At 35.6% G+C, this 16,104-nt stretch overlaps 1 protein-coding gene across 2 annotated transcripts in view; it reads left to right on the top strand.

The window, feature by feature from the left end:
• Mip (Myoinhibiting peptide precursor) overlaps window positions 1–16,104 on the top strand; it is a 471,548-nt gene that overhangs the window by 392,338 nt on the left and 63,106 nt on the right. For both annotated transcript variants that reach the window (XM_081738692.1, XM_081738691.1), the window contains exon 3: window positions 11,671–11,983. In XM_081738692.1, coding sequence (XP_081594818.1) covers window positions 11,671–11,983 — 313 coding nt within the window. The remainder of the gene's footprint in view (window positions 1–11,670; window positions 11,984–16,104) is intronic.

Raw genomic sequence — 16,104 nt, 5'->3', positions numbered from 1 at the left:
GCATAATTGTGATTCCTTAAGCTGAACGATTTCATTTCAGTGATTTTCTATTTTGAAACCACTGTCTCTGTTATTATTATGTCAGTACTCATGTTTATGAATATAGCGTGCTTTCTTAAACAAACTGAAGACTATCAAGAGTTTTTTTTCAGTAAACTATTTAAATCATTTGCCATCTTTTATTGATAAAGCAGTAGTACAGAGAAGATTAATTCAATGCATTTTTCTTGGAAATAGTCAAGTGGACAATGTTGCTTTAAGATAGACCAGGACAGAGATGCTGCTAAGATCCACATGACATTCTTCTCACATATATTGTATGAGAAAACATATAACAACACCAAAAATATTGATTCAGTTCCTTGTGATTAGCGTACGCGTATTCCGCATGCGAGACCTGGATTCGATTTCTGGCGGGATTTCATGGGATTTGGATTCCACGTTAATCTGTAGGTTATGTCTTACAAAGCCTTTCTGCTGAAAGGGATGTTAATCCATTACTGCAATCAAAAGTATTTATTTAAACAGTGTTATAAATTGAATATATTAGTAATATTTTAAAAAAAACGTTTTTCTGTTAACATTAATATAAATATATAAATTGTAGTTGCGAATCGTGAAAATTAATTAGAAAATTGAAAATAAAATATCTGTTCAAAAAGAAATCAAATGTTAATTCTAAGTATTATCGTTTATGTGCCATACATTTTTATGCGAGTGTAGACACATTCATGTAAACTACGCGGATTTCTAAATACTCTGTTGAAATATCATGTTTGTAGTTTAGCTTTGCAATATTTAATTGTTTCAGACACTTTCAGTTCAGGTAAAAGAAAAAAATCATGATTAAAATATTATAAAAGTAACCAAGAAAGTTATGTCACTTTTTGTGGAGGTCCATGTTTAATTGGCCCTCACACCGTGAGTTGAATGTGAATGGAGATAAGACGAAGGTCAGTTGTTGGTGTGGGAATATCCTGCACACTACCTGGTTGTGGCAGTTCAGTTACACCGGGAACTTGCGTAAGGACAGAGTGAACATAGGACCTTCACAAAGCATTATAAGGACGTGTATGCTGTATGAGTTCAAACTGGGATCAAACACCACTGCAGTGGGGCCAAAAATATGCCAGGTCCTTAGTGAGGATGTCGTGACTACGCGGAGAGTACAGCTGTGGTTTAACAAGTTTAATCGCGGTAACGAAACACTCGAAGACGCACCACTTGCCGGAACACCAACACATGTATAAAATGAAGATCTTCAGGCAGCAATTTAGGCGAGCAGTTGACAGATATGTAAGGAACTGGGACTACAATTCAGTGTGAGTGGAGAAACCATCGGCAGCACATCCTTCAACACTACAAGTTGGGTCGATAGATCCCACATGATTTGACTCCGGGCCAGAAAGTAACGCGAGCAGACAACTTTGTTCCTTTACTGTCTCGTCTGAGGAAGGGGGCATTTCTGGATAGGGTGTTGACATCTGATGAGAAGTGGGTCCTGTACGAAGTTCCACAGCACCGTCATCATTGTTTAGCATCCCATGAACCAGTTCCAAAACAGCCAAAACCAGCACTACACCGGAAGTAGGTCCTCCTGTATGTTTTGTGAACTGCTCGCGGCATCGTGCATCGCGAACTATTACCAGTTGGTCAAAGTATCAATGCAGCTGTGTACTGTCAGCAGTTGTGGCGTATTCAAGAACAACTCAAAACTCTGGAGCCAGCACTTCTGAATCGCAAAGAGGTCCTCCTATTACAGGACAATGCTAAGCCCCACGTGGCAAGAATGACCCTGGACACCATTTTATGTATTGCATGGGAAACAGTATTGCATACGCCATACTCCCCGGAAATTGCGCCGTCCGATTATCACCTATTCCATTCCTTGGACAATCACCTCAGAGGACGTCAATTCAAATTCCTAGTAAAGATGCAAAATACACTTGATACCTTTTTTGCTCTCGGCCCACCAAGTTCTACCGCGATGGAATCAATGACTTTCCGGATTTTGCGGTAGGCCGTCGATGCAGATTGGTACTATTTGCGTTCTTCCAGTTACGTCATAGGTGACATATCGATGTTCGAAGAGGTGTGTGAGAAAGTGACAGAACTTTCCTGGTTACCTTTATATATTGTCTCTTTAGTTACTTTTCTCATTCGTTCGACAAATTACATTACACAGAAATGTTAAGGCGTAATTAGTGTACTTTTTCTAATATAGATGAAATTTACAAGTCATCAAGAACGAAATAGTCCAGAGGAGAAGTCCATCTGCAAGCCCCGTGGAGCATCCTCCGTAAATTCCTTGACGTGTTCTCCAACAAATTAACATTTACCCTTGAACTTTAATAATCTCTCTGTCATTAAATAACCCATTCTCAAATTAGGTCTTTTACTAAAACATTTATTTCATTCATGAAATTTTATTACTACCTGTATTACAATGTATCTCGACCTATAAAATTATTGGGGAACACTGCCTTGAAGGTAGCTGTTTCATTAAAAAGCTTACTTTAAGAGACTCGAACCAACGTGTTATATACAGTAATATTTGTGAAGAAAATTATTTAAAAACTAAACCGCGAAATTTTTTTTTTTAAATTTTGTAATGCCAAGTTGTATCACAAGCGTTCTCTAAATCGAAAAATATAACTAAACTCCTATCGACAAAAGAAAACTCGATTCTGGCTTTTGAATTAGCAAGTTTGTCTGTTATGGACCTAAAGGAGCCAAATACACATTGATACTTCCTCAGAAAGCAATGTGATTCTAAGTACCCTACTGTATGCCTGCTCACTATACGTTCAAGCAATTTACAGACGCAATTTTTGAGACGCGTATGTAGCTCGTGGTAAATGATGCAACTTTCTCTGTTTTGAAGATTAAGAGCATCAGAGCATTAGAGCTGAGAAAGTCCCTTCCGAGCAGATACGATTAAACAGATTCAATAATGCAAGCTCAGTATCGTGTGAGATGTCGCACAACATACAAGCTATACAATTAATCCCTGTAAGAGCAATGAAAGACTCTTATAACGCAAATTCCAACTTGAGAGCATTGAGAGGAACTTTATAGGTTAGTTGGTCTCCTGAACTCCATCTAATGTTAAAACAAGCATGGTAAGAACCTATTATGTTCATTGATTGAGCGAATCCGAAGCGTTACCATATAATTAGCGTACTCGTCTTCAGCGTGGGAGATCCACGTTCGATTCCTGGTGAGAGCTCATGTGATTTAAATTCCTCGACAAGTTGTAGGTCCAAATACTTGGTGCTGAAAGAGATGCTAAACTTGAAATAAACCAACCGATGCCACACCGTAGACCTAGAGTATTGGTTGGTAGCTTAAGTATATATAGCTGGTAGCTTAAGTAATTATGAAATTAGCTGTCAGATTTTAGATAAGGATTTAAATCACCATCAATTCATTGATTCACATAGTTTCTGTTTTCGCAGCTTTGAGTTATATAAAAAAATGTGTAAAGTGAAATAACTAGTAATTGTCAGTTACTTTCATAAAATCATTCCAGGATATCAGAAAAATTCAGAACGATTTCAGAAAAATTCAGAAAAAAAATAAAAAAAATTACGATTCTCACATACACGTACGTAAATACGTACAAGGTGCAATCATAGTTTACCAATTTTATAACCTATTTCGTTATTGTAAATCGTACGAAGTAGTTTTAACTAGGGATGGCCAAAATTTTCCGAAATCTGGAATTTTTCCGAAATCGGATTTTTCCGAATTCCTGATTTTTCCGAATTCCGGAATTTGTTCAAAATCCGGAATTTTTTCGATTTTACTTTCCGGATTGTAAAAAATCCGGAATTGACTATCCCTAGTTTTAACTAATGACCTAATTCACGATTACTGATATAAGTGGAGTTCAAATAGTATTCAATTATTCAGTAGTCTGTATTTCAAAAAATGAATTCTCAATTCTTTTGAAAGTATTTATCCCATATTTGCAAGATACGTATCCCATCATTCCATTGTATACTTTCAGAATGGTTGTACTGTAGAAAGAGTCTCGCAGAGAATGAAGGAAAAATAATTATATGGTAGCATTAGAAAGAACGAATAACTAATCCCGATACGTATTCTAGCTTTGTTTTTTTCCTTGTCAGTTTTCCTGTTTGTTGGCCACAAATAATTACACCATTATTATCCCAAGCCTCATTTCAGGATCACGAGTTGGACATCGGATCATAAAACTCATTTGTCATAGCGCGTTTACCCTTGTCTGCTTCTAAAGATATAAATGATTTTTTCACTCAGTTTTCTGTAAAGGAGATATAATGTGTCAAAACTTCATTTAGTATCCATATTTCTATACACTTGACTCACTTTTATTTTATAAATCCATTAAATCATAAAATCGAACGGGAGAAATAAACTGCTCTAAACTGCTCTTATTCTTCTGTTATTTCGTATTTTATTATATTTGTTGGAACCGTCATTAACCAGTCACTACAGGTCTTGGACAATCACCCAATTGTTGCTGCATGGAGATATCTTATGATGCAATTTTCTGTTGCCCGGAGGATTAAATGTTTTATTCACACGTTATATGTGACGTTTTCATATATTTAGAATGCAAATGTTATCTTCGATTTAAGTAATGAAAACTTAGTCAATATAATTCGAAAGAAACTGTGTACAGCCAGGCTTGCACCAGAAATGTTTCTTGGGAGGGGTCCAATACGTCCATGTGGTATTGAGCTTGTGTTGTCCTGTACCCGAAAACACGATAAGTAATTGTTAATTACTGCCACCTATATTCTCAGAGAATGTTATCGAACAAGATTATTTTATGAAAGAAGAAAGAATATGAGGTGTAAAATGATATCTTAAAAGTACATCAATCATTTCGCCGTTAACGACTGTAGTTGTGTTAAGAAAGTGTACTAATGTTAAATGAGTTACAAAGTTTTATTTGGGAGGGGGGCGGACCGGGTGGACTCCCTGCATGTGTGCGCCGCTGTGCACAGCAGAGAATTTTTAATTACGTGATTATAAAACCTAGCCAGAGATCGAAGATCTTTTTAAATATTGTGAGATATTGTCTTGCTTGCTTCCTTTATGCATGGTGCGAGCTTTGCCACACAAACCTAAGAATGAAATATTGAATCCTTAAACTTTGAGGTTAGAATACTACAACTATTTTATATAGCCTGAAGAGAACAGATATTTTTAAAAAATGGTATGAATAAAAGTTGAAACAATAAGAAACAGTGGCGTATCTACGCCAAGGCCGGGGAGCCTATCCCCTCCGTTTTTTGAATGACAAAAATAATTTAAGCTATTAACTATATATTTTTTAAAGTTTATAGTAAACTCATGATATATCTATCATAGTCTGGGTTCTGGCTACCCCCGCCCCCTAGTTTTTACCTTCTAGATTCGCCACTGATAAGAAAAAATGCGAACCTGTTATTTTTCTCATTCTCTAGGTCAGTAATAATTTTGCGTAGAGGCCACGCTGATTCGGTAGTGAACCGCTCACCCCTGGTGCGTATAGTTCCTGGTTCGAGTCCAGCTCTCGCAAACTCTCGCGTGTGCTAGACAAATATGGAGGTTTTCAAGGTTCTCCAGTTTCATTCCACTTTCTTCACATCAACATTTCGTTCATTATAATCATCTTCTCAGCCTATAAACATCGGTGTATAAGTGTGGGATATTATAATAAACATTCTTGAACAGAAACATGAAGCAACTTCTATTTTATAGACAAAAGTACTGTAATTAGGAGTAAAGCTTGTTAAAGAAATTAGTTTACCTTAACTCCGTTTATCTTGTCTGTATGTCTGTTATCCGAGAGACGAAATCTTTCAGTTTAATGTTCCACCTTTATGGCTTTAGTCTAAGTGAGATGGATGATTAAATCAAGCGAATGATGTTGGACGAATCGGTGGAATGAAAATGCGAAGGAAACGGAGAATATCCCGAGAATATTCACGGACACGATGTTCTCACCACATGCTTATTTGGCCGGGAATCGAAGGGTAACTGGTCTACCATTGAGCCACGGGGACCCCGTCCAAGAACCGTAAAGTTCTTAAGGACTATTTGATAAATCACACTCATCTCTGGTCAGGATGTAGGCCAAAGGTTAGGAATCGAGTTTTGCTTACGGAAGTAGTATTCAAACTGGAAGTAGAGAAATAAAATATTATTGGCTTTTGCGTTAATTTCTATGTAAGAAAACTATAATAAATATCCAGTATTGGTTTTCTGAAATCCATTAAGCGCCCCAAAAATACGATTCATTAAATATCCTTTACTCTCTGTTAAAACCGGAAACAGGAGAAATTCATTACGACTTTCGGTTTCAGTATTGATCTACAGTCATCAAAATGGATAAGAAATAGCGAGAAGACTTTTTCTTTTGAATTGATTTTGAGTTCTAGAAAAAAGTATCATATTCACCATTAACCTGCTATTCAAACCGAAAGTTTCATGTAAACCACTCTCCACTTTATCATTGATTGCCATAGAATAAAAACCGTAATAATAGCGAGAAATGGTTTCTTGTAGACAGAAAATCGACCACTTCCGGTTTCGATGGCAATTGCTGTAGAGTAAAAGCGGCAACAGCAAGAAGTGGTTTTCTGCAATCAATTAAGCGCCGAGTTATCTAATACCTCTACAAGAAGGAAAGTAACCTAAAGAATCTATCTTGAGGTGTACCAATTGCTGAGGTGTCCTAATACTATTGTGAGAAATTGAATTGCAGATATCCAAAAGCATTAGACGTCTATTGATGATGAACTTCACTCCAGTGCACCTTCAACAATACTAACCTAAACAACATTGATGTTGTCCATGACATGCTATTGTAAAATCGAAGATCTGAGATGTATTGTAGAAACTATTGACATTTTGTATAAAAGGTAACAACACCTTCCGACGAAGTGCTGGACACACAAGACTGTGTCAGAGCATGAGGAAAATATCGGCCAGACAGGTTCTTAATAGCCTAAATGCTGAATACAATTGGCAGCGAGTGCAGTGTTCTATCCAGGTGTAGTTCTTGCCGCAACCCCTTCTTCCGAGTTGAAACATTATCGTGCCTCGGAGCTAAGATATATCAAATAGTGCCCAGTGCAACTCCAACTCATTTTGATTTCTCCCCGAATAAACTTTTCTCGGGACAAGTCGTGAGTCAGTGCTCGTTTGTGAGTACGTCATTTATATTTATAAAGAGGGTACAAGTAGGTTTTCATGAAAATTCATAATTCAGGAAATGACTTACATTCATAACTTTGAACCTGAGACAAAACAGGTTTGAATGCAGTGGACAACACACCTCATATCCACTCCAAAAATACTTCATGTGAGCCACTTCGGGGTGTGGTGATGGCCCCTGGTTTGTAAAATTCTGATGATATTCTTAAACACAAAGTAAATACCACTTTCTTACAAGGCTGTCTATAATCTTTATTATAAATTAACTAGAAATGTTACAGTTTTGGAAGTATATCACTTCCTTCTTTAGAGTAGTCTGAAGAAGGAAGTGGTATACTTCCGAAACTGTAACATTTCTAGTTAATTTATAATAAAGATTATAGACAGCCTTGTAAGAAAGTTGTATTTAGTTTGTGTTTAAGATGGACACAATGCCTTTTTTATTATAATATCCATGATATTCTTATATTAAAATTTCTACCAAACAGTGATATGGTGAACTATTGCGAATTATTAAGACGTATAAGTGAAAAATGTTAGATTAAAGTAGAAAGCTGCCTAAAAACATTCTGAAGCACCAATACAACATACAACTTAGGTCACCCTCGTGTAATACACATAATAAAAGAACTGTACAGCAAGAATACTAAAAAGTTATTTAAGAAAACCTCACCCAGTGGGATTCTAACCAGGTTCAAAAGTTTTGAATCCCAACAGGCATGGTTATCGAAACAACTTTAGAGCTTTCCTTCAGTCGTATTGATAGACGACGAAATTCTTCACAAAATTTATTCATTTTTTTACGATTTTTCTTTTTAGGTCGAAAAGCGTTTGTGGTTTCTTTAACTACAACAAAGTTTTCTGCATTTGCAGAAGTACTATTTGGTTCTAAAGCTATCGTTACATTAAAGAAGAAAGAAAAGTTGAGTATTTCAAGCAGCAAACTGGAAGTTATGTTTGAAAGTCTCGTTTTTGTTTTATTATTATTGTTACTTCTCCTAGTATTACTTCGAATGCGTTGTTGCTAAACTGGCAATTTTAAAGAACAAGAAAAAATCACGCACGCGATTGAGTTTTAGAGAAATGTACATCCAGAAAAACAAAAGGTCAGTGAATAAAATTAATTTCCTAGATTGCAGGTTTAGTCTTATAAATGATTTTCCGTTATCAAATATGAACTGCACATTGATTTATGTTTGATTTGCAACGTTCACCTCCGGTATATCTTTCTACAGATTATACTTTTCACTTCTTCCCAGGAACTTATATACTCTTAACAATAGATTATATTGCTGATAACTATAACAAATATAGTTACCATCAATGTTAAATATTTTGACACAAGATAGGTCATTTTAATGTTGCTTTTATGTCTATTCGAGACTTTAATTGATATATTACCCTGCTGATTGTTCACCAACTGCTCTAATTTTGCTACGGCCTGCTACTTACAAGGAACCGACATGAACTTGTCATCCGGACATCCGAATCAAACTTAGTCCGTTCGATAAACATAACAAAGATATGTTCATGCACAAAAAATTAGGTGTCATGGACAATGCAGTAAGTCCCTGGGACCCATTAAAGCAATTAGTATAAAGAAAATCGTAGACTCGCAGTGAAATAACTATTGCATCAACACTGTTCATTGGAAGGTCATGGTTTATCGAGTATTCTCTTCAGCATGAAACAATCTTTCCAGAAGTGCTATATATTTGGGCCGATAACATACTTGAATAGGGAAAATTGGGAGAATGTTGGGAAAGTTCCCTCCAGAGATCTCTCTGGAGTGGCTCCGGGTAAAAGCACACAATTCAAATGTATCTCAGAAAATACTATAGGAGATAAGAAATGTGTGTACCAAGTTTCGTATTGATAGACGGAATGGATACACGTTTCCCCCCATACCTACTTTGTCTATCAATACGAAACTTCACCCTTCAATGACCATGCAACTTAAAGAAGGGAGGTGGTGCTCTCAATCACCATTCCTCTTAGAGAGTTGGTGGTATGGTCAACCGTGTGACATTGAAATTTTCAATGGTATCCAGTCTCCTAGGTGTCTTAGAGAAATAGTAAAGGGGTAAACACATTTCTTATCAACTATAGTGTTTTCTGAGATACATTTGGATTGTGTGCTTTTAACAGGGGACACTCCAGAGAGGCCGAAAATTTAAGTATGTTATCGGCCTGTTTAAGTATGTAAAAATCTATTCAAATATGTTATCGGCCCCAATACATAACATCTCTAGAAAGACTGTTTCATGCTGAAGAGAATACACTATAAACCATGACCTTCCAATGAACAGTGTTGATGCAATGGTTATTTCACTGCGAGTCTAAGATTTTCTTTCTACTAACAGGGTTAACGGGCCCCAGGGACTTACTGAATTGTCCATGACACCTAATTCTTTTGTAGATAAACATATCTTTGTTACATTTATCGAATGGACTAGGTTTGATTCGGATGTCCGGATGGCAGGTTCATGTCTGTTCCTTGTTAGATTATCCCAATGATTGCTTTGTTTTTTCCAAATTATAACTGAACTGTGTACTCATCTCTCGTTAATAAACAACGCTCCTAGTGTCCAACAAAATAATTTTAACGTAACACTGTTTAAAATATGTATTAAAGTTTCATTATTGTCCTACTGATAATTTTCCTCTTGATCAACTATATCCTTTGAAGAATAAATCAGAATAAGTTGATATCAGTGCACGGGATCCCGAGTTCTGTACCTGATAAGAATGCATTGAACGCATTACGGTGATTTGGATTTCACCTTAAACTGTTCCTCGGTCCTGAAAAGAAGCACTAAAATTTTACGAACAAACAATAGATTGTATTATTACTTTCTGATAGATCATCCTTTTTATCTTGCAAATTTCATGCAAATTCGATGTTGTCTATAAAGTTTAATATTTGCACCATCTCTTCCATTCTCCCTAATGTATAATTGATGACTTTTAATTTAAAATTACTCGTAGACAATATCTTGATGTTGCTCCATTTCCTCCTGAAAACGATCCACATCTTCTGTTGAAGTGTCTACTTGCAACAAGTCTCTGAGCTCAATGACATTTTGAATTGAAGAAACAATCTGATGTTATTACAGCATCTCACCAATAACGCTTATTGTACTATCAATCTATGTATATTCCCACTTAAGCAAGCCGCTGCCAACTTGAATGTGACAAATGAGTATCGATGAATTTTTACTTGAAGATAATCACTCAAATACTTGTACTTATGATACTGGACCTTATCACTGACGTTAGTCTTATCATTGAACAAAATACTCTGTATGAATGAGTATTCTTTCGATAATTCAGGTGCTTAGCTCTTTCGTGGCTAAGTGGTTAGCGTACGCGCCTTTGGCGTGGAAGACCCGGGCTCGAGTCCCAGCGGGATCTCGTGTGGTTCGGATTCTATGATAATCAGTAGGTCCCGTCTCGTATTGTCTTGCTGCTGAAAGGGGCATTAAACTCAAAATCCACTCCACTTCAATTCAGGTGCTTAACTCAACATCTGTGTTAGTATCATTCCTGATCATTTCTACTGAATTTGCATATGGAATGGTTTTGATTTATTGATAACGAATCTACACTTGGAATATCTGACTAATACCACATTCTATTGAGAAATATTGCATGAACATTTTTGCAAACAAATCTAACATTGTTATAGAAGTTCCAGTTATTTGCTACGCTTTTAGTTACTGTTCTTCGACAGACGATATGTGCTTCTTTAAACATTTCCCGTTTCTCAATTGAGTAAGTGTGCTAGTAAAGCTGATAGTTTACTTTTAGTCTGTTTTTAAAATATTAATTATACAGGAAGAGAGTTCCCTAGACATCAGGATTACCTGAATCTAATCCTTCTTACGCAATGTCATCTCTAGTTATTTTCGCAATGACAAATTCAACTTTTCAATCATTAAAATTTAATGAATTTCAAACCAGAACACTTTTTTTATCTGCCTATAGTACAAAATTTCTTACGTAATTCTGTCTTATTAGGTAAGCTACTTCTCTCTTCGAACATTGAAGAAAGTTAATTTTGAGTCCATATAGAAGATTTAAATATTCGAGGTCGATTATATTTCAAGCATATATTAAAATTTACACCTTCTCACCCAGTCTTGAATATCAATTTTTCTTCTGATTGCGAAAATAAATGTTATTGAAATTTCGAATCACGTGAAGTTTACAAATTCAAGCAATTTTTCCGAAAGGAAATTGCATTTCGTAATTTACACCAAGTGAACACAATTAAATAAACTTAATTGTTTGATAAATATTTCACTTTTCTAACACATAATTTTCTATGTTCTTTGTTTTCAAATAATAATCAATTTATATCAATCTAGGATAAGTCAGTTATGTTTGATATCAATGAGATATAGATTTTTTCTTGTCTGTCTTCCTTTTTATCTGGTCATTGTTTTATTAATCATTACCTTTTCTTCTTTTCAGACAGCGTGGGGCAAGAGAGCATGGAACGACCTTAATTCTGCGTGGGGCAAAAGGGGCTGGGACTCATTCCGAGGTTCTTGGGGCAAGAGAGCTTGGGAAGACCTGCAGCCAATGTGGGGAAAAAGAGCCTGGGAAAGTTTACATGGAGCATGGGGTAAGAGAGCCGATGATGATGAAGACGAAGATATCTTAGCATCCTATTTGGAAGACAGTGATCTAGCAGAAGACAAACGAAATTGGGAGAATTTACGAGGAGCTTGGGGAAAGCGAAGTGATGATGAAGATGTAAAAAGAGACTGGAATAGTTTTCGAGGTAGGATATTATCTACTTTTTTAAATTCATAATTTCGTCATTCAATCACTATTAGCGCAATGTTCGCAAGTAGAAAAAAATACGATAAATCATGTGCAAGGGCAACTTTAAGGCAATCAAAGTTAACATTTGCTTGGAAAGTCATTGGAAAATTAAGTTGGTTTTGGAATGAATACCGGAAATAACATTATCTTGCCTTCGGGAAGCTTAAAAATATTAATGACCCTTCATATAGGTTTAATGGCATAAATTGTAATTAATTGGTTATATGTATTCTGTCTCTTTCACTCTTTCTGTTTTTCTGTAATCTCATAAGTGGTTTCTTTCATTTTCATGCTACATGAGGAATAGGAGTATAAAATTTAGAAATCATATGTTAATAATAACTAGCAATATGAACTTGTATCTGCAATAACGAATTACCGTCAATCAGAAATGTCATGCTTTGGTTTTAAACTGTGTATATCTACGTAATTACATATTTTCCACTCTTTTTCTGCGCTTCTTGATACTTCATAGGTATCAAGACAGACTTGTTCTGGATACGGGCCTGTCATAGAATATGTAAAAAGTAGGTCTACATTTCAATAAAATCTACGTATCGAAATAGTGAATGGCATCCTTAGAATGAATATTGTTTACAAGGAGTCGAAACATTAATCAGAAGTTCAATAATAAAGGTTTGTAACGAAATAAGACACTATTAAACAAATGGGGGGAGTGTTCATTCAATAGTAGTTTTCGTTTTAGTTTGCGATAATTGATATAAATATTATAATTCCTTTTCGCTGTTTTTGCGTTGCATTGCGATACGCAACGTTTGAGTCGGCTGAGACGGTATATAGTTCATTATTTCATTTATGTGTGTGAGTCTAAAGTTATCCTGAACGTGGGTAATGCAGATATAAGAGCAAAGATTGTAAATATCGTTTTTCCTATTTACATCCAGATTGCAGGTATCAGCTAAAGTAATGTCAATCAACTACTTCTGCAGATTACACTTCCACCATGCCTACAGTTTCCATTGCCCCATTATTGGGGCGCCTGAATTTTATATCAATTAACAATATAAAGCTATAATATTCGTACATGTTATATATTGTTTTTGAATATGAAAGGATCTAATATAATAAGTAAATGGAATTGTTCAAAGTTAAAATACTAAAAGGTAGATAAAACACTCAGCTTTTCCAACTCCACATTTTGTTGAACTTCCGCCAAATTCACTTCTTTTCATAAGCACTTAATAAACAAAGGGGCCGCGGTGGCTCAGTGATAGAGCGTTCACCTCTGGTGCTTGGGGTCCAGGGTTCGATCCCAGTCTCCACCAAGTGAACTTTGTGGTGGACAAACACCGTGTGCATGGGTTTTCTCGGGGTTCTCCCGTTTCCTCCCACTTTCTTCATTCCACCATTTTACTCATCATCACCGTCTCCTTTAGCCTAACCGGCATAACCGTGGGACGTAAAACTCAAAGATTTCATTTCATTTTTTAATAAACAAATGACAAGCTGAAATTGCGGGTTTAGTGTTCCTAGATACCAAAACCATCTATTCATAAAATAACTACTTTTAAATAACATAGCAGGTAAACGAAAAAAGAAAAAGTAGACCGCGCCATTTTTCAGGCAATGGAAAGATATTGGTTAAATTACGGAACTATATTGAAGCAAATCAATATAATGACAATTAAAAAAAAAAGTAATCGCAGAATTACAAAATAAGAAAGAAAATATGTACTAGAACAGAAGACAAATGAAAATAAACACGCACTTAAAGGTAAATTCTTAGCTTATACAAGTACAGATAATGAAGGCTTCTTGTACATCAATTTGTGAACCAAATACTATTAAGTCAATATATAGAATCTTCCCTCTGTGGATAGTATTTTCGTAAATGTATTTTATACTTTTGATAACTTTTCTCATAAAACTGTATGATGGCAAATGGCACATTCAATTTAGGACCAGTTAGCAATGCTCAGGGGCGCAGCCACGAGGGAGGAGTCCACAGGGTCCGGATCTTCCAAAAATTTCCAAACTCGACTACCATTTATGGACTTTCTTAACGAACTGTACTTGTTTAACATAGAAATGATTGCTGTAGGCTTAATATTTTATTTTACGCCTTATCATGTAAAGGTTCTATCTTTTTTTAAAAAAATATAGGTGACAGGAATGAACTACTTATCGCCTTTTTGGGTGCACAATAACATAGGTTCGATATTACATAGACGTATTGGACTCCCTCAAATACTTTGGATCCCTCCCAGGAAACATTTCGGAGTCTAGAACTCGCAGTGCTGTTTGTATTGACGTTCTTTGAATTTTGGCTTCTGTTACATGCTGATCCTACATGTGGCAGGTTTCAAGTTTGCTTTGCAGAATGTAGCACTTTAATAAGCATTGTTTCGCATAATTTGGAAGTATATTGTATTAATCGTGCATTGCTTACAACCAAGACGGATGATTTGGTATGTAGGTTTTCTTTTACGCACGTGTGTGGGTCGGTGTATATGTGACATTCGCGATTTATATACCTCTTTTGCATCAGCTATCTTTTCTGAATCAACTGTTTTGCTTTTTAGTTATTAGATTTACGTGAGTTGTGTGTGAGCTAATTCTGTAAATAACCTACAAATTCTGAAAAAAATGGCCAGCTCTCCGCTGAGGAGGAACTTGCAATTAAGGCTTAGACAAAACAAGCAAAGAGCAATTTAGAAGAGTGTTAGAGAAAAATCCGCTTTAAATTCACAGTACATCTTACGGCAGTAACGTTGTTTGCCTTAGATATACAGTATTTCCACAATTTGTTTTAGATTTTTCTAGACAATCTGTGAATAAAGTGTGTTCAACTTACATTTTTTTATAACAATAATCTCTGTCACGAACTGTCTTCAGTCTACGCTGCAGAGGAATTTGGATCAATGTCAGGGACTGGGTTTGATAGAACGAATTGTTCGCAATAATCTAGTAACATATTTAGTGAATCTACAAAGCTCTTCAAATTAATATTAACTGTACCTATGACGTCAGCGAAAGGAGACAAGTGTTTTTCCACATCGAAAAGAATAGACATTTTTAAGGAATTGAATGTTCCAAGGAAGGTTATTACCATTGGTTACGCTTTGCATCGATAAAGACCTCATAATGGCAATACCAGAGCTCAACAGGCATGTATTAGATAAATTTACTCCAATCAAAGAGAGGAAAATGGACATACTAATTAAATGTGGTGACTAGTCGGATAAAATCTTCTGTATTATTTTCTTAGTTTTTAAAATCAGAATTTTATTTAATTTCACATATATAACATTTGCATCTAAAGTTAAGCTGATTAGTCAATGAGTCCAGCTTATGTCTTCCGTCTCCGATTGGTTATACTGCAACACCCGAAACCAGAATCCACCGTCCGCCACTGCTTGTAAATGGTTCCTATGATCTTATTGAATAGAAGTAACAAGTTATATTTGCTCTTTACACACGGACGTTCTCAAGGAAAATATTTATGTTCCATATTTATGTTTATTGATAATTACTGATCAAACATAAAACATAAAAACCTTTTATATTGTCTTGTGTAGTGCTATGGTTAAATAATTATTGGCTTTGTACTTTTACGTATAGAATATGTAAGATAAAAAATTTCAAAAGCATGTCATCTATGTATTTTGTAGCTGTGTTTTAGTTTAGTTTGTGTGGAATTGTGTAGTTAAAATGTAGGGATGTCAGTGAGTGTGCTGAGATTTCAGTTACATGGTAATTTTAAAATATTAGATTGGTAGGGATATAATGTTAATTTTGACGTACGATGGGAAACCCACTCCAACAACACAACAAAGGAATGGATTAGGGTCACGCATTTAATGTTATAAACTCAATTGACGTCCAGCAAAGAATCTGAGTACCCAAACCGTCAACAGGCAGTTTGTTTCGAACAGGGTCATGTGAAAGTGCACCAAGGAAAGCATACAACAGCTAATAATTGATTTACGACTTCAATATGAGAAATTCTACACAGGAATCCGCAAAAAGCATTAACAGTATACTTGGAGCAAGAATGGCGAATTAACGCACAAATTTTTGTTGGTTTCTCAGATCTTGTTCCGGTGACTTATGAGC

The sequence above is a fragment of the Thermobia domestica genome, chromosome 14, assembly GCF_964235325.1.
Source record: "Thermobia domestica chromosome 14, izTheDome1.hap1.1, whole genome shotgun sequence".
Lineage (NCBI taxonomy): Eukaryota > Metazoa > Arthropoda > Insecta > Zygentoma > Lepismatidae > Thermobia > Thermobia domestica.
This window is presented reverse-complemented; position numbering and strand designations above follow the sequence as displayed.